This window comes from Drosophila elegans, unplaced genomic scaffold (assembly GCF_018152505.1).
Source record: "Drosophila elegans isolate 14027-0461.03 unplaced genomic scaffold, ASM1815250v1 contig_476, whole genome shotgun sequence".
Classification (NCBI taxonomy): domain Eukaryota; kingdom Metazoa; phylum Arthropoda; class Insecta; order Diptera; family Drosophilidae; genus Drosophila; species Drosophila elegans.
The window spans coordinates 24,400,535-24,420,317 of NW_024545863.1; the positions used below are offsets into that span (position 1 = coordinate 24,400,535).

At 38.4% G+C, this 19,783-nt stretch overlaps 1 protein-coding gene across 18 annotated transcripts in view; it reads left to right on the forward strand.

Annotated features, from left to right (window-relative positions):
• Nucleotides 1-19,783, forward strand: part of LOC108136794 (glutamate-gated chloride channel) — a 34,696-nt gene that overhangs the window by 8,532 nt on the left and 6,381 nt on the right. For 8 of the 18 annotated variants that reach the window (XM_017258178.2, XM_017258169.2, XM_017258182.2 and 5 more), the window contains exons 2-8: nt 8,387-8,530; nt 9,557-9,669; nt 13,413-13,483; nt 15,641-15,710; nt 15,785-16,021; nt 16,567-16,701; nt 19,152-19,304. In XM_017258178.2, the coding sequence (XP_017113667.2) occupies nt 8,469-8,530; nt 9,557-9,669; nt 13,413-13,483; nt 15,641-15,710; nt 15,785-16,021; nt 16,567-16,701; nt 19,152-19,304 (841 nt within the window). In that variant the 5' untranslated portion in view covers nt 8,387-8,468. Of the gene's footprint in view, nt 1-8,386; nt 8,531-9,556; nt 9,670-10,055; nt 10,124-11,736; nt 11,805-13,412; nt 13,484-15,640; nt 15,711-15,784; nt 16,022-16,566; nt 16,702-19,151; nt 19,305-19,783 lie in introns of all 18 variants that reach the window. The other 10 variants (XM_017258180.2, XM_017258171.2, XM_017258181.2 and 7 more) reach the window with 2 other exon arrangements.

Genomic DNA, 19,783 nt, shown 5'->3' on the forward strand with positions numbered 1-19,783 from the left:
ACAGCGAACTACTAACCCACACATTCACGACAGCTAATGCAATTCTCTGCTGTTGTTGGCAATAGTTCTTAGACAGACGACAGCCGCTGTGAGACCGTACGTCCGTCTATCTGCGGCATTCATTACACACACAACCCACACACGCGGCCACGAAATCACACACACACGCATACATCCATGTGGTGGGCGTAGAGCGCGGGGGCGTGGCTCCAAGGGGCGCAACAAGTTATGTCGCCGCAATTAGTTGGCCTTGCCCCTCCGCAAAATTTCTTGGCACCAATGCCAAAAACCAAAGGCAGCCAGACATCTCAGCGTGTGTGCGTGTGTGTTTACACTCGGGTGGTGTGCCTGTGTGCCTTATGCAATTGATGAGACCCATGGGTAAACACTCTCGAATTCAATGATATTTATAATAAAGCACAAAAGCTTATTACAGATTACACACTGTATGCGATTGTCAGATTGCAAGCGACGTATTTACAATTAATAAACCATTGCCTGATTTCGATTTTTTAAGTAATTTATGTGATTTTAGAAGGCTAAGTGCTTGTTTCTAAATTATAAAGGGCTTAGATCGATAATTAGTTTTGACAAACTGATTTAATTATAAAGGAGGTTTCTGATGAAATCCAGTTTGTGCAATAATTAAGCTGGGGTGAGCATTTCAACGTTTAAGATTCTAAAATCAAATGATTTTCAGTGTGAAATGTACACAAATCACGTACAATTATTATAGTAAAATTTATTCAATACAATTTGTCAATGAGCAACCGCTGATTTTGTTGAAGATTACAAATTTGATTCTGTTAAAATCCCATAAAATTTGTCATAGTAAAAACTTTGTTTATATAGACGTTTTCCGAATTGGAAATAGTGTTGAAAATATTATAAACTAGATTAAAAGCGAGAAATAATTAAGATAACAATTTCAAATCTCAGTGTGCACATGGTATTTATATAAGTACATTCCTGGCAAATAATTCGTTGAATATTTATAGTTTGCTGGCGGCGACCTTCAGTTGACGCCCATATTTCACCGCCCCCCCTCCCCATGAGGTCGTGTCGTGTGAGGAAATTTGATTGCATGCATTATGCAAATGTATAAATATTTAGCAAATTGTTTGGCCAGTGCTGACACTATGTTTATAATAAAATATCTTGTAGTTTTCGCACTGCCTCTCTGTCTCTCCCTCTTTTGCTCGGCAAATTTATGTGGCAATTATCAACACTCTGAAGGGAGCAAGGGCTTCGACCCGAAAATATTCATTAAAATTTCCATTGTTGGGAGATTTTTCACTTTTTTTACTGTGCCGTGTTCCTTTTGTTTGGTGTGTGCCTTATCGCAAGTGCAATGTGTCTTCAGTGTCTCTTGTGTAAATTTAGAAATTTATGGTTATTTAAAAATTCATCCCCTCACACACACACACACATAGTTTAAAGGTGGTGGAGATAGTGTGTGGCCGAATATGAATAAATTATCGTGTCCATTGTTTGCCGAACTGGGAAAAGTAACCAAATTGGGCCCGGGCCAGGCGGGTAAGTTTTGGTTTACTCATAAGACTTTGGCCACAAGCAACACGGATAAGAACACACACCAACATACAAACACACAAACACACTTACACTCACAGCTGCACACCCAGGCCATTGTCTTAACGGGAACTCGAACCCCAAACCCTTAAACATGCTGTTGACATGGCTTTTGTCATTTTCTGGTTATGGCCAAGCGGACAAAAGCAGGAAACTCTCCAAAGGAGGTAGATGGGGAGGAAGCTGGACAAACTTTAGCCACATTTTGTTCCATGTTGATGCTGCTGTATCACATTTTAAAGTGCCAAAATGGAAAGAGGGAGGTCTGATGATTTGGTCACATCCTGTATTCAAGTGGCGAATAATGATTTTAAATATTTGTGGCTCATGCATTTTAATTGCAATTCACAAACGTGTGCGGCCTGCAAATGTACTCGCTTTGCGGATTATGAAAACTATTTGCTGCCATTCGGACTATGGGTAAATTAATTTAAATGAGCTGCGTTAGGGATTTTTTAATCAACATGAATCGAATTCTAGCCAATTTTCCGGGAGAGAAATGTATCACTTGTTTTGCTATATTGGCGTGATTTTGTTTTATTCCCTCTTCATTTTCTCTTTTTTCTTATCGTACTTTATTTACCTTCCCCTCGTAATTGACTTGAATGTTTGCTCAGTTGAGCTTTATGCCATTGCTGTAATTAATAACGACCCTCTCTCTCCCACTTTTTGCGCCACCCCATCTGTCAGCCCGCTTGAATGATTAATGAGCTAAAAAATGTCCGTCCATCCATCCATCAATGTATCCATCCATCCATTCCCTGCGAAAAGGTGAGGCGAAGATTTTGCACCTGGTCGAAAGTCGGCATCAATTATGCATTAATCAACACTAAATACATTTAAGTTGATATTAATTTCCTATGGCAATTAATTAGCGGAAGTGGATCTGCGGTACGGTGAACATTCCCCAGCCAACACATAAACACATAAATCGAAGCAAGTTGCAACAATTTCAATTTGCAGCCTCAACTTGCAGCAAGCGAAGCGCTCAAAACTTTGCCCGTAAACAACAAAGAGTTGTTGACGATCCGCCGTGGCACACGTTGCCATCATTGAAGCAAAGCGAAAGCAATGAGCAGTTGCCACTGGGCCATAAACAAACAGCCAGCGGAGTGGCAGGGTGGGGAGTTAACTGCTCGCAACCCGGCGGGGAACCAGCTACCATCGACCACCCCATTGCCACCCCATCCAATCCACGCTTCAGTCTGTGAAAACGCAATCAAGTCACTGCAGCCAGCTGCAGCTGCAGCTTAAATCGCCAGCGACACCAGAGGAGGCAAAAAAAAGTGTCAATTGACAATGAAACCGAAATGCGATGGCGATGGCGACGGCGACGGCGATGTGGGTTAGGTCCTTCTGCAAGTCACTCGGCGGGTGAGTCAGCAAGACATAAAATCCCCGCCCCAGTAAGTGAGTCTGCTTTCGGTTAACGATTTGGCCATTTGGCCAAGCACTTCCATCTGCCACCTATTGGGGTATCAGCTGCCATGGGGGCGTATGCGCAATGCCAACTATTTTCAGGGCTTGAGACATTTGGGTAAAAAGTTTGGCGCCCATATCGCTCTATCCCACCATCCCACCGGAGCCTTCAATCTTAAGAGTTGCTCTGCTCTTGGCCAACTTAATTGAAATGCGAACTAAAACATTTCTGAGTGTGTTTGTGATGGCAAAAACTTATTATGGATAACTCCGATTACCCATCAACTAAACTGAAGAGCTCTCGCACGAAAAAGTTTGCCAAAGATGATCAATGGGCAATAAATGATTAAGGAACGAACAAGTTCGGATATCTCGAATTTTCTCTGATTTCGTTACCAATCAATATACACATACTTGTATACGTTTTCAAGAAGTCGCCGGCGAGCAAACAAGTTTGGCCAAAAAATAAGTTTGTCAAAAGTGACAAAAGTTGAAGTTCATATTACTTTTCCAATTCGAAAGCATTGGGCTTCGCTGTGAGTTTAATTGTCGGTCTCTGCATGGTGATTATATGGCTTTTTACTTCAACTGACGTGCCAGCTGCACATTTACAAACATTAAAATGCACTTTGACAGACATCGGATTGCCCGCTGGCTGCCCAACAGTTTGCACAATGCTTAGGCCATTATTTACTTTGGTTGGCACAAACACACACGCACACCAAACACACCAGCGGCTGACATGGAACCCCACATACAGAGCCCCGAAAGCTTATCTTGACAGCCATTAAATGGCCGCAAAGCGCTGGAATATGTGATTTATGTAAGCGTATATATTGGTGCTTAGGTGGGGATGCGTGCGTGTGCATTTTTAAAAGGGTCCCACACAGACAGACGGGGGGTACGAACTTCTATTCGCGCTTATCTCGCGACTCCTATTGCCTCCCCCCACAACGCCTCTGTCCATCAATTTTATCGCCTTCGGGGTGCTGTTTAGTTTATTGACCTATTCGACTAGGTGACAGGGGGCCCATGCAAGGGCAATTTGTTCGTGGCAATAAATCCAGCAAATTATAGCCCAATTTTCATGCGAGTTAATTTCCAGTTAAAGTTCAGATTCCGCCCGAACATCCTAAAAATAGCACAGACAGTGGGGTCCTACTTGATAGATGATTCCGCCCCGTTCGAAGCTAATAATAGGGCACACACAATCCAGTCCTCAGGCCCTTTAATCCTCGCCCCTGCCAGGAATTGGGTTCGGCTTTCATTAATATTTTTCCTGCGTCGCACAAACAATGTATTGACATTTCAATTAATTATGAGTGGGCAACAGAAGCAAGGGGGTAAGTCGGCTGGACGCAAGCTGTGACCGTTTGGTCCTGTCAGCTGAGGGACATGGAATCCTGGCTTGACACTTGCGAGATGTGAGCGGAAAGTTTCCAAAAGTTTACCTATTGGACATGACAAATAAATCACAAAATTTTGTGACGCAGAAAATCATGCCGCAAGCAATAAATGTTGTTTTTCAATAAATAAATTTCACATTTTGAAGAACTCGTTTTATAATATTATTGAAAAATGTAAATATCGTAAGTTTTAAAACATTTAAAAGGTCTTAAACATTTTTCATGTTTTTTATAAAAAAAAAAAACTGATTTGTTGAAAAAATCATTTTGGATATTAGTTTGGAATATTTAGTAATTTTTGTAGCTCGAAAATTAAAATACTTAATTATTTACAAAAATTTAAAAATGTTTGAATGAAAATATATAGTTGTAAAAAGTTGACACAATTCTTTACTGCAGTTAACTGTTTGTAAAATTTATCAAGTAATAGCGAGGGGTAGCGAGGGGGATGTGACAAGGACTTGATTGGTAAAGCAATAAGTTGGGTCCTAGAAAGCTTTCTTCAATCTACTCGACCCACTCACGTATGCAATATCCTTTGACCTTTCGATCTTCCCATTCCCCAACCCTCTTTGTTTATCCTGTGTTTCATTTGGGGCACCCAAACGTGTCATCAGCTGTTGCCAGCGCCCGAAATTGTTTGTACCTTGGGCTCACGAAAACAGCCTCAGCGATTTCGGTGTTTATCAAACTGTCTCCTAAATGTTAAAGCTAAGGCTTCACGACTGAGGTGAGATTTAGGCAAATCCTAGCTGTAGAATATTACTCATACGCACACACACACACACACCAGAGAGTCCTAAATGGAAAAATGCTACTAAGCCCACTTACTTACAATTTAGCAGAAAAATAAAGCGAACGAGTGACAGGAAGAGAGGAACAACATCATATGGCGAAAACGAGAGTGTAAAATTTTTTGCATACATAAAAGAGGAGCAAAGCGTAAGGGCAGCAAATAAAACAACAACAGCAATAGCAAAATGAATCCAGCTTTATGGCACGGACCGACACAGGCGCACACATACGGCACTTGACTTTATTCAGCCGCTATGGCAAGTGCCTTAATAGTGTGTGTGCGTGTGTATCCTTGTATCCTCGTATCATGGTGCTAATGTGTGTGTGTGTGGACTACTTTCTGGTGCGGGCGGCACAAAATCCAATCAACATAACGAGCTACAAGCGCCGCTGAGCGGCATAAAACGCAAAAAATATATACGACTGTGTGCGGGCTGTGATTGTATGGGGTATATGTGTGAGAGTGTATGTTGAGGTTGCACACATATAGTACGCTCTTTTGGCCACAACACTGCAGGAAACTAAGCTGCCGGGGAATAGAATAAAGGCCATAGATCAAAAGCAGACTCTGAGCCAAATAAATCACCTTTTCGAAAATACTGTTTTCAATTCCATCAAGTATACAAATTCTCAAGAAGCAATATCAAAATCACCATAAATAAGTCGGAATTATTTTTCACTGTTTGTGCGCCACTCGACTTTTTGTACGCTGAATGCAGAGTGTCAAATGTTTGCAATTCTTAATAAAAAATAGATATCATATTAAAGGACTTTACTGAAATCCAATCAAATACAAAGATTTAAGCTTGACATGCGAAAACTTTTATTTATTCACAGGTTTTAAGCTTGATTAGATTTAATTTGCTTGACATCTGCTAAAACTTTTTAATGAATTAAATAAAGGAAAAACTGGAAATATCTTTATTGCTGAGATGCAATTTAAAATGATTATTCTGATTTCATATGTTGCTTAACAATTACTTTGGAACAATGCATCCATTAACAAATAATTACATAGTGTTATTGAATTGAATTAAATGATACATAAATTAATAATGTATTTGAAATATTTTTCACATCAAGACTTGAAGCTAGCGTTTACATTTCCTGCAAAGTTAAGAAATTGATCCACCACAAATAACGATGTTGTGCGCAACAAAGGTGCCTTGTGTAGGAAATGATTTTCAAGATAGATATACAAACATGAGCCAACTAAAATTTAATAGAATTACCATCCCCATCCTTCCCAATCCCTTGCTGAATAAGTTGGGTCTACATAATTTTTTTCCCAGTTTGCACGTTCATTCAACTCGCAGCTTGGCAACAACAAGCAAACAAAACATCTCAAAAGCTGGCGCTGAGGTAGACAAGCGCGCACAAGTGTTGTTGTTGTTATTGTCGGTGGCGAACAGTAAAAACATTGCCAAGCTCAAAAGTGTGTCGACTCGTCACAAACATACCTACACTCACGCACAAACAAATGAAATAAAAGTAAACCCATTTACACCACACACACAGTTGGCAGTCCTTTTTTTTTGCTTTTCAGGAGGGGGATTGGCGCCAACTGCTTGGCATGCAGCAAATGTGGGACATTTGGCAGTCGCAGTCGCATTGTTAACTTTCTTTGACAGCGGGCCAAAAAATAAAGTGGAAAAGGGAAAGGGAAAGAGGGAAAAAGGGAAAAAGGAGGAGGAGCCCAGGACCACCCGGGTGCATGTCCTCAACTCAGCGCCGATGTTGCAGCAGTATTTCTCAATGCGACTGCATTGGTAACTGGGTGAATGAGAATGCAAACGCGAATGTGAATGTGAATGTATTTATGGCACAAAATTGCAGGCACAGCAGCGGCAAATTAACACAGCACGAATGCAAATTTCGAGCGGCCAGCCTGTTGCCATTTCAAAGCCCATTCCCATTTCGACCAATTGATTATTTGCTTGAGAGGGGGAGATATGTGGATCTCCTCATGGCAAAAACTGTGAAAGCCCGACTCGGTCATGGCCACGCCAATGTTCCAATGTTTCAATGCGTGTGTGTGGCCATCCCAGGCGTCATGAGTGGGCGTGGCAGTTCGGTCACCACACGCACTTATCGCCCATGCACAGCACGTCGTCCATTGGAGTGGAGAAAAATGCCTATAAAGGATTAATTCGATTCCAATATTCGCAAACGCATTTCCCATTTCGTATTCGTATTTTGCATCTCCGGTTTTCCGAAAGATGGTCAGCAGATATATCTGGGATACTATCGGTCATTGTTGGCATTGTTTTAAATGCCCCAACCATAATGATTGTTGCAAAATGAAAACGAGCAGCAGAGAGTGACGTATTCAGGGTATTGCAAGGCAAATGGCCATTGTTATGCATCCTGCAATGCCGAGATAAAGGTATTATCGCTCTAATTAGTACGTTGTCGGTCCAAAGACACAGAAAGCCGAGCACAGAAAGCCGAGACCAAAGGTGACCTTATCTATGTCGACTGCTTATAGTTTTCAATTAAATCGGAGAAAGGAGAAAATCTTAATTGCATTAAAATAGCAACATCTAGGAATACTATCGTGTCTATATCCCGAAAATACAAGCCAAGGATCTATGTATTTATATACCGAGGTTATTTGAAAGTCATATATAATATATTGTTTCGTACCCTTTAAAAGAGCATTCGTAAACAAAATTTCCTGGCATAGTCTTTTGCAGTTCGACGAATGTGTTGAGCTGCGAGTGCAATTTGCATTTTTCATGAATGGCAACCGACGCAATGGGTTCTCTGGGCAACAGATTAAAGCAGCATTATGGTGTCAATACCTTTTAAATTTTCAATTTCCCACCTCTAGTGCTGGGAATGAAGATATTGGTAATTTAATTGCATTTATGGCAAGATTTCGCATTCGCAAAACGCATTAGCACACCGACAAAGGCCGAGACGGAGGAGGGGTGCATTGCATATATTGAAATGCATTTGATGCACCGGCACAGATAGCCAAATGGCATGTTAATTGGTCTAATTCAATGGTTAATTCAATTTCACACGCCACACAAGACCGGGCAGTGGTTTAAATCAGAGGCGTTTGGGCTGCCAAAATGATTCAATAGACGCTTTGATTTTGAGTCGATGACATCGATACGTTGATCGAATCAATTGGTACCGAATTTAATAGTTGTTGCCTTGCATTTCAGGTCGCACCGCCCACCACAGGAGGCTGCCACGCCCCCATCCAGAAGGCAGGACGCACGGCACACCACACCCACATCCCCCAACATGGGCAGCGGACACTATTTCTGGGCGATCCTATACTTTGCCAGCCTGTGCAGTGCATCACTGTAAGTACCCCGCCGACTTCCAATGCTTACAGACAATTACACGCCACTCCACTCGCAAACAATAGCTGCAGTATTTAAGCCGCTTCATATTTTGTCTCCCGCTCCACTTACCATTTATTTACACTTACTTTTTGCTTCATTTTTTGCCGAGCGGCCCTTGTTCCGCGTGTTTCACACAGCACTTGGCGGGAAAGTGGCGTTCAAAATACGATTTACATACAATTGTCGTTAATTTGGGCAAGTCACGCCCTGCCATGAAGCAGCGAAGCCGATATATTTAACCAAATGCATATCTATATACACTCAAAAGCCATTATGCCAAGTATTAAAATTAATAATAATTGTCTTTTGAGAATTTTATTTAAATAAATATACCATAAAATATATGAAAGATTGTATGTATAATACAAGTAATTATATAAATACCAGATTGGCGACTTTTATGTCAAGTTTTAAGTTTTATACAACCTCAAATTTCTCTCTGTGTATATATATACATCGGTGGCTTTGCCATTACGCTGAATTAGTTATGTAGTTATAAGCTGTAGTTTGCTTTTCAGTTGTTGCTGACTTGAGTTTCCATACCCTGTAGCGCAGACACTCACATACACACTTCAACAGGACACCTCATTAAAATGTAATTAATTTTCGTGTAATTTTTTGTCGGAGCATAAATTTTGGAATTATTTACGCTCAAGTCGAGGTCAGAGTCAGCAGCTATGTGACTTTGTCTTGGCTTTTGATAAGTGCGACAGTGTATGATACCAACGAAAACAATAAAAGCGAACACTTCCCCACACTTTCAATCTATTTGTACATATTTATCTCTAAAAAAAAACAATAACTTGCTGTAAAAAAAAAAGACTTTGTTTTGTGCGATTTTCCATAAAAAAAACAAATTTCTCAGCTAATTTTTTTCTAAAACTTAAATACCATTTAAATCCTAAGCTTTTCAAATTTGACCAATAAACTGAAGCAAACATTTTTTAAATTATACATGCGTACCTATCCGTATCCTGATTTCAGAGCAAATAATGCCAAAATAAATTTCCGAGAAAAGGAGAAAAAAGTCTTAGATCAAATTTTAGGTGCAGGCAAATACGACGCCCGAATACGACCATCCGGAATAAATGGCACAGGTGAGCATGAATTCAAATATATAATAATCCTATTTTAGATATTAACCGTACGATGAATAATATTTAACAATTCTGTTGGATTCAGTATCTAATATTTTGTATTTGCCTTTATGAATTGATTTTATTTTCGCTTTTTATTTACGATGTCACATGTACGAATTATTGGCGAAAGCTATCTATAGGAAAGCTTTATAACAAAATGATGAAATTCTTAGCTAATGTAAGCCTCTGCCTAAGTTAAAGAAAATCCTATACCGAATCATCTCTAATTTAGCTTAGTGTGCCAATCAGATCGAAGCATTGATTAGCTTAGTTAGATCAGTTCAATAAGTTAATCGTTTTACATTTACGTCGAAAACTCACGTTTAAACCAAACTTTATGCCAGATGGTCCCGCCATAGTCAGAATCAATCTATTCGTACGCAGTATTATGACGATTAGTGATATTAAAATGGTAAGTTGCACTGAAACGGAGTCAGTAACTTCGATATCGGCATTCGAAATCGATAGAATGTTCCCACCACCACCTGCTACGATTCTCTCACTCTGTCTCTTGCTTTCTCACTCTGCCTCCTCATCATCAAGAATTAGAAAACACTAAAGTTCCCTTGGTAGCTCTTGCAACTCATACACACACACACTTAAGAACACATATAGCCAACACTAGTAACTTAAAACACACACTTGTTTTTGCGTTTTGCGTTGACTCGTTCTATAATTCTCTGGATACATACCATATATATATATATAAAATGCGTATAAACATCCGATGCTAAGTATTTGCGTTTGATTTTGGGCCCCATTTCGGCAATTTTACCAATACCTGTCCTCTTGTTTGTTCATTTATTTTTCCGTTTCCGTTCGTTACTATAAACAGCGTTCATTGCGTTTCGTTAAAGATTTAAATCAAATAAACTGGCTAGACTCACCATAAAAACACATATTGAAAAGAATATATCGCTGCCTACTTTTCAGGGCTCATTTTTCATTTACTTTCTTTAAAACGAAGCTCTGCAAAATTTCCAGAACTGTTATGCCAATGCCTATTTTTAAATGTTTTAGCTTTCTAAGGTTTAAACGTGCTAATAGTTTTCAAAGTTACTCAACCAGGAAATGTCAATTAAAAGTTATTTACGTAATAAGTAAATGTGTTTGATATTTAAAATCGATTAATTTCTCACCCATGTTACACAGTTGCAAGTGTTCTATTTTTTAAACAATTTTTTCATGTTTAAGCCGTTTTGATTTCATTTGCAGTTCATTTTGTTGCCATCATGTTGACTTTTACCGCGGCAATGACATAATTAATAATGTAAAGGCAACATAAATATTTGAAAATAACCCGACACAGTCACATTCACATATTTAAAGTCCTGAAGCACCGACTGGAAAAGGTCATTAAAAACAACAAATAAGCTTATAAATATAGTCTATACATATTGGCCAGATCGATAAATATTAAATATTAAGGCATTTCAATTAGCACAAGTCACTTTGCCTTTGAAGTTTGGAAGCGAATCACACTGATTTTCCTGTATTTTAATCATACCACACATTCGTACAAAGCCCTCACCACCCATTCGTAGAGTACCCACCCCCTTTATGTCACCCCCGAAGGTCACAAAAAAAACTCATAGACAAACAACGCAACTTTAGTAACGTACATAAATTCTAGCTTAACTTAGGTATATAAAAAACGCAAACAAAACGAAACAAACATCGAGAAGAAAATTTTCTTTGACTTAGCTTAGCTTTGTAAGCAAAACTGGAAGCGAACTTGCTTAGCAACTTTTGTACCGTAGCAAGTAAGCAAAAAGGAAGACAACAACCGAGAGGAAGGCTATAAAATAAAACTTTATTACAGGGAGCAACATAAAGGCATAAGGACTGCCAAATATGGGAGGGGGAGATGCGGAGCCTTTCCGCCTGCTCCACCCCCTCCACTGGTCATTTTAAGTTTGTTTTTAGGGGTTGGACCCTGCGGCAGCTGTTAAAATTTGTAGTATATTACATTGAAAGTATTGTGCAAATCGGTGAATATGTCTATCTATCATGTATCGCCTGCAGATGGTCCGGCTGTGGTGCGCGTCAACATATTCGTTAGGAGTATATCGAAAATCGATGATGTAACCATGGTAAGTCGGCGCATCCGCAAACTATCAAATCCAAATTAAAACCCCGATAGAAAGTCAGACCCCCAGTTCCCTTGGATGGTCAAGTCGTGCCCCTGGTCCGGTTCAGAGAAGCCCCATCCGTTGTCCCTTCTTTGTTATAGGCCGTGTTCTGCTCCTCCACTCGTGCTACTGCTGTTAGGCGTCGGGAAAGCAGCCAAGACACTCAAATTGATACAAGACTATATGTATAAACATGGAAATAATATATATGCTAACGTATTTTATCTGATATTGGTATCTACAATACACACTTTGTTTGACTATCGATGTGATATGATTTCGTACTTGAGTTGTATGATTTATGTAAGATTTGCATTCGATATTGGTTTTATAGAAAACGAAAGCGAAGTTGCTAATTTAGTTTGTTTTTAAGTTAACATTTGCATTTTAAATTAGAAGTTATCATTTATCAGTTTGCATTGGATTTCTCTTACTGATTTTTTCCATATTAACAAATTGTAAAATAAACCATTAAGTTTGCCGTTTTATAGAAAATTAAAAGAAATACAAAACATTGTGAAAAAATGTCTTTTTGGATCTCTTTCCCACACTGTCTCTCTCTCTCTCACACCGCCGCTATCCCTTTCTTTTAAAACATAATATAATCCATAATAGATTAATTTACCTTACTCTATCTCTACCTATCTGTAAAAATTTACAAATTTCTACTAATAATTATTAATTAATTAATTAATCTCATATATAATTATTTATAACTGTGATGAGAGGTATAAACCATCTATTTAGCCTCGGCCTAATTATTATATACAGATTTACTTTTAATTACGCCTTTTGCTTATTTAAAATATTTATCTGTGAAATTAACAATGTTCTTTAATTTATGCTATTATACGTACTTAGTGAAACAATAAATTCAAATGTGAACTGTTAATTCTAATCGTGTGCTTTATATGTGTGTTCCCCATCTATTCTTTTCCCAACCCCCACAAAATAAAACTTTTTCTGCCCAATGAAAAATTGTTTCAAACACTTTAATGTATTTGAAACTGATTCGTTTATTTTCCGACCGCCAACATAGAATTTAATTGATGCATTTATATTACAAAGCAAACTCTAATAAATCCGTTCAAGGCAACAGAAGAAAAACTAAATAAAAATGTGTGGCATTCATTTTCCAAAAATACAGAAATATTACACAGACGTCGACAAAGAACGAAATCCAATTATCAAAAAAAACTAATACATTTTTAGAGTTAAATTGACGCAAACATAAATATTAAACTAAAACAAACCAAAACGTTAACCAAAATCACTTTCAACGAGATCCATGCAGACATTTTCTCAAAACATTTTATTAGATTATTCAATTTCGTTCGAATGTGTTTCAATTGTTTTATGAGTTATATTTGGTTTTTTATGTAAAAAAAAATACATTTCGTTCACACATAAAATTCATCAAAATTCTAATATTTAAGCCAGTGTAAGCTCGAACATATCCTATATTTCTAGTTAGCTAGTAAGAGTAATTAGGCTAAGAACGATTCGACATAAGGATGGCGAAAAACTGAAAAACAGAGGAACCGATTTTGATATGATGATTGATTTTAGCAAATAAGGCCACCACTGTGGAGGTGAACATGTTCCTGCGCTCCATTTCGAAAATCGACGACTACAAAATGGTGAGTCCCGGCTCAAGAACTCCAATAAGCACACGCCCACTTCAACTACTACAGATACAAACGTTTAAATCCCAAGCGCTTACTATCACATTGCTGTAATTGTGCGTGCGTGTGTGTGTCTACAAAAGTTATTCCAGTAATTTGGCCTATTAAATAATTGCATTAATAATACATGTCCTTCGGTGTGTCTGTGTGGGCGTACATGGGTGTAAAATATATTACTTTAGTCGATTTGCGACGAGTCGTCGGGCCTGTTTCCGTGAAATCTTTTCATTGTCTTTATATCTGCAACCTCTACAAATCGAGCAAGCTGATTATGTTAACAATTTCAATGTACCTGTATTATACAAATATAAATATACATAAATAATCAATGTAATTGAACCGAATTGTGTAAAAATACTTGATATTATTTAACGTCCTTATTTTAATTTTCGAACTCAAGAGCAAAACCCGCTTTAAGCTTTGTCTCCACCGCCAACCGATGCCACTGCCAGCGTGTCAAGTGAAACTGAACGAAACCACTATTTTATGAACTAAGTTTTAGTTGTAACTTAGGCTAGACTTAAGGCTTAGGTCGGAACGGCCGCAAGACAAAAACAGACGCATAACACCACCACCACCAGCACCGCCAACATTCAAAACCACAGCCCACAAATGCCGCCCACACCATCGCTCATTCTGTATAGTTTTGTTCGATTCGGTTTTTTCACTTAACTTCATCATTTTATACCACCTCTTTCCAGCCAGTTTTTGGGCTCAATGAAACCAATTGAAAATGCTTTCCACACACTAATAAAAACGAGAGTATTTTAGCTCCATTTAGATAATATGACAGGGCTAAGTGTAAGTACAAACTAACAGATATCATGCTAGCGCCAGCGCCAGCAGAAAAACTAAATGGGAAAACCATTCACAATTTCCATTTGTCCAGTTTGGTTTCCGCTGTCAGGAAAACCGCCAGTAAAAAGCGGACAGCTCGACAGTCAGCGGCTGGCACAAAAAAACTCACGTCACATTTAATTTGCGCCATGTTAAAATGCATAAAAGAAACCAGTCATAAATAAAAAGCAATTATTTGTAATAATTATTCAAATTTATTTGTTTTCACTCTTCTTAATTGAGAAGTGTTTACACTCTCCCCTTTCTGGGATTCATTAAATCACGGGAAAAATATTGAACAACATGCTGTAACTAAACTAACAGGGTTACCATTCAACTTCAGTTGGATTTTGTTGATTTTTTAATTAAAATCCCATATCCCTATTAAGGTCCCATGGAATGGCATGAGTTTAAATGAACCAATTAGATATATTTTTAAGCATGCATTTTAGCGAATTCTCGTTGAACTAATCTTTTAAGAAGTTATTTGCTTGCCTTCCACTGAGGGCTTGATAATATTTATATTTTGTATATTATAAGCTGATGGAAGTCACCTCAAGTTTTTTTCATTTCTAATAAGTTCATTCAACACATAAGGATTTCTTAAGATATTTTTAAGTTGATCTATAAAATACTTTTCAGCTTGCTTTTATGCATAAGGATGCCTTGCTTTTGCCCATTTCGCCTGCTCGTTATGCTTTTGTCTTGACGTGTTTTTTGCCTGCTTTTAGTGTGCTTGCTCGTTTGAGTGTGCAGCACGTCGCATGCTGCATTTGGAAAGATAAAATATTTATTAGCCATGAAAAGATATACCATCAACCCGAACAATTCGGAGAACATCCTAAACTAGCAAAAACCCAAGCCAAACGACAGTTAACCACCATAATCTCTATATATATATATATATATACGAATATCAATATATACCACTCAGTTATACAAATAACAACTACTTCGCCTCGCCTTGCTCGCTCTTTCATTCTCCAACAAAAAACAATCTTTGCAAAAGTAAAGCTAAAGCCCCCCAAACCAAAAATCAAATTCAATTAAATAAATCGAACTGCTAACCCCCCCATTGAAATGTCCTCTTAACACACAATCTAAAAAATTGAAAAGAAAAGAAAACTTGAAAGAAACTCCCTTCTCGATTCGACAAAACGAAATTTGCATTCTAGTTGAGATTGAATTCCCGCAAAGACTTAATTTAATTCGTCTACTAATGAGAATTTTCCTCTGGCCAACACCACCATCCACCTCCAATTTCACCGTCCACAGGAGTACAGTGTCCAGTTAACCTTCCGTGAGCAGTGGACGGATGAACGGCTGAAGTTCGACGATATCCAGGGTTAGTTAAAGTTGAATAAGCAAAGATTGATTGAGGGAACTTAAGGGTAACTTACCGCCCTCTCCACCCCACAGGACGCCTGAAATATCTGACCCTGACGGAGGCGAACCGCGTGTGGATGCCCGATCTTTTCTTCTCAAACGAGAAGGAGGGACACTTCCATAACATCATCATGCCCAATGTGTATATTCGCATCTTCCCCAACGGCTCAGTGCTATATAGTATACGTATCTCGCTGACGTTGGCCTGCCCAATGAACTTAAAGCTATATCCGTTGGATAGACAGATCTGCTCACTACGGATGGCGAGCTGTAAGTAGCAACCACCAGCAAAATTCGCTTGAATTCATCGAAAGCGATGTTTTACTTATGAAGCCCTGCACTAAAAAAATTTGCTTTAATTTAGACTTGTAAATCTCACACATTAAATTAACTTAAATGAACTCAAGTTGTAATAAAAAGAAAATTCAACCAACTGAAGGAATACATTTGTCTTGTCCGAATTTGAATAATTTTTCAAAATTAATTTATTTATTTATTCAATAGTACTTACATATTTTTTTTGTACAAATGGACAAATGAAATATCTATATTATTTTGTATTTTATGTTATAAAAATATCAAAACCAACCGTGACATTGAGTTTGGCAGGCAACTTCGATTAATTATAATCGTTTACAGGTCACTTAAAACAATACAAATCTTTTCACAATAACAATATATATATTTTAGAAATGTTAGTTGAACTTAGTTTAGGAGACCTGTTCTGGGACTATTTATCACAGCACACATTAAGACATTACACATAGTTTATAATTATGTTGTTCGAAGAAACTCATTCAATGTCCACTATTTAGATGGCTGGACCACCAACGACTTAGTCTTCCTGTGGAAGGAGGGCGATCCTGTGCAGGTGGTAAAGAACTTACACCTACCTCGCTTCACACTGGAGAAGTTTCTGACTGATTACTGCAACAGTAAAACCAACACTGGTACGTATGTTCAGAATGTGTGTTCCACAGTGTTCCTTCAGCCAATTTTTGCCCGCAATAAAATATAATTAACTATTCTCCTATTTACACGTTCTCGGCTTGTTACGTTTCCTCGCTGCGTTGCGTATTTTGTTTGCATTTGTAATAAGTGTTCCCTTGAGATTGCATGCCAAGTGGTTTAACTTTAGCTCTAACCATATCGTAAACGTTGGGTCCCAACTGGAAAATATTATAAACGGACCCATAACCACTTCATAGCGCACACATACACCCGCAATAACCCACACCCCCTCACATACATTTATTTATATATAGACGAAATAGCGAATTTCATAAGATGCCGTTTACACATGCGCCATTTCAATGAGCATATCGTTTTGGACCGTTATCAATACCCGAAACGCATAGAACCAAATTTTTACGATGTAATTCACACACTTGCACACACGTGCCTCTATATATACACACTACACTCCCACACTCCCACACCCCCACATTGTACACATCGTTTACCTTGCCGTTTTTTATGAGCACTTTGAAATCTGCGCGCGCTTTAAGTAAATGTTTACCTTGGCGAACAACTATTCAGTCGGGGGCGAAGCGGCGGCATCGAGGAGATTCCCCATCGAATGCCAAACGGAAAATGAAGGCAAAAATGGCAAAAGCCGTAAGGAAAGTAAATTAATCGAGGAAATTGTCTGCGACGTTGTTTAAACTTGCACAAAGAAGCTGCACCAAAGATGATGGCGACGAGGATGTGGATGTGGATGTGCTATAGATGTAGATGTAGATGTGACAGAGGAAGTGGAACTGGAAGTGGAAATGGAGGCAAACAAGAGGGCCAGATTTTTTCACGAGTTGAGTTGGCAAATTGTGTGTCAGCATATTAGGATAGTTTACGGGAGCCTGAGCAAATACAATCGCGTATTCATTTGGGGGCAGACTTACCTAAATCAAGCCAAAACCTGCTGACACGAAGTTTGTTTGTTTGCCAATTAGCGAACGCAAGGCAAAGACTATCTTTACGTAGGGCCATCATACCCATCATCCATCCAAAAATAAGTTAGCATGAGCCTGAAATTCATCACTCCCGATAGAAAAAACAAAAAACAAAAACAAACTCATTTTTAGCTCAACTTTATATTTAATCTCAACTAAATATGACTTTTTCCACCTAGACGTTGCGTAGTTGTTGCAATTTAGATCTCTCGCCTTGAACTTAGTTGCTCACATAAAGTTTATTAATTTTATATCTTCTATGAGCGTTGAACGGATTTAAAGGGCGAAACGAGCTCAAGTGTCGAACGAATCTCGGCCAAGAGAATGAGAGTCATCGTTTGATTGATGATAGCCAGTTGCAAAGTCAGTTGCAAAGCCAGTTGCAAAGCCAGTTGCAAAGCCAGAACCAAAGGCAAAGCAAAAACAAAAAACAAAGCAAAAGCAAAAGCAAAAACCAAAGCCGCAGTGCGAACTGTTCCAGCTGCGATTATATGGAGAGCGTACCAGACCCAGACCCAGACCAAAGACCCAGACCCAAAACCCAGACCAAAGAGCCAAGCAAATAAACCACACGCGCAGCAGTCGAATGCAAACAGGGCCAATCACAGCCCGCACATACGGACACTGAGAGAAATTTGAATGAACAGCACACGCTCAACTAACAAAATCGCCGAAATTGAAAATGAGAAAAAGCTAAACAAAAAAATATGAGAATGTAAAATAATAAACAACTTTGTCTTGAAGAGTATGGAACGCTTTGCCAACAAATTAACGGAAATGAAGCACAAGAAAGGGGCGTGGGGACGACGCAGGGGGCGGGGTAGGGGGCGTGGCAGCAGCGCCTGTCGAGCGGAAGCGAACGAAATGAAAATCAGTAGCTACAACAAGAACCAGCACACAAAAGCCGTCGAACTTCATTTCCGTTAAGATTTTTGTTGCAAAAGTCAGAAATTGAATTCATGTTGATACTTTTTGCCTATGATGCAATTTTTCATTTGATTTTATAATTTTCCACGTTCTGTGTGCCACCACCCCCTTCTCCCCACTGAATTTTGTGTTTTCCTGTAAATACTTTATGTCATCTTAAGCCGCCGCCAACTCCGCCCACTTTGTTTGATATGTTTTACCCACTTTTTATTTCCTTTTTTTTCGGAAAAACCCACTTTTTGTACATACCCAAAAAGACTCGACCCGAAAAAATGGTCTGTAAATGTGTTTTAATTTCTTTTCTTGGCAAAATTTCCGAGCAAGACACTTTTTATGTTCCCTCTTTATTGGATGGCATTTCTTTGTAACATGTATTGGATATCTATCTGTGTGTATATACCTACTAAAACTGTGTGTGCGTGTGAAATTTAAGCAAAGCGAAAGCGAAAGCCAAAAGCTGCAAAACGAACATCCTCCCGTACATTTTGAGTTTGACACGTTTTATATACCTTGTATACTCATAGGTGAATACAGTTGCCTCAAAGTCGATCTACTATTCAAGCGAGAATTCTCATATTACTTAATACAAATTTATATACCATGCTGTATGTTGGTCATTGTATCATGGGTATCATTCTGGCTGGATCAAGGAGCAGTGCCGGCGCGTGTGTCATTGGGTAAGTCCACGAAATCAATTTTAAGTAATAATCTGTGAATTAATAAATAAAATAATAAAATAATAAATTAAAATAATACGATAAATACTTGTAATTTAAATATTTCATAATCTAAGTGCGAGCTCAAAAAAAAACCTATCGAATCCATGAGTTCCCCATTTTACTTATTTAAAAATATAATTAAAAATTATAAATTCTTCAATCTCCTAATTTGCATTTTCATAGACGATCTAACAGTTGTCCAATAATGTACGTATGTATGAATATTAAAACACTGAGAGGAGAAAATGATCTTAACCTTAGTTGAGCCTAGCCAATTTATTTAAAAGAAATGACCTGAAAAATGAGTCACAGAAATATTTCTCTGAATGTTGGCAGAGTCGAAGGTTTTAGTGATAAATGTGATATTTATTTAAAAGCTTTTAGACAGTTTATCCATAGCTCATACGCCATATCTCAGTGTCATATGACTTAAGCTA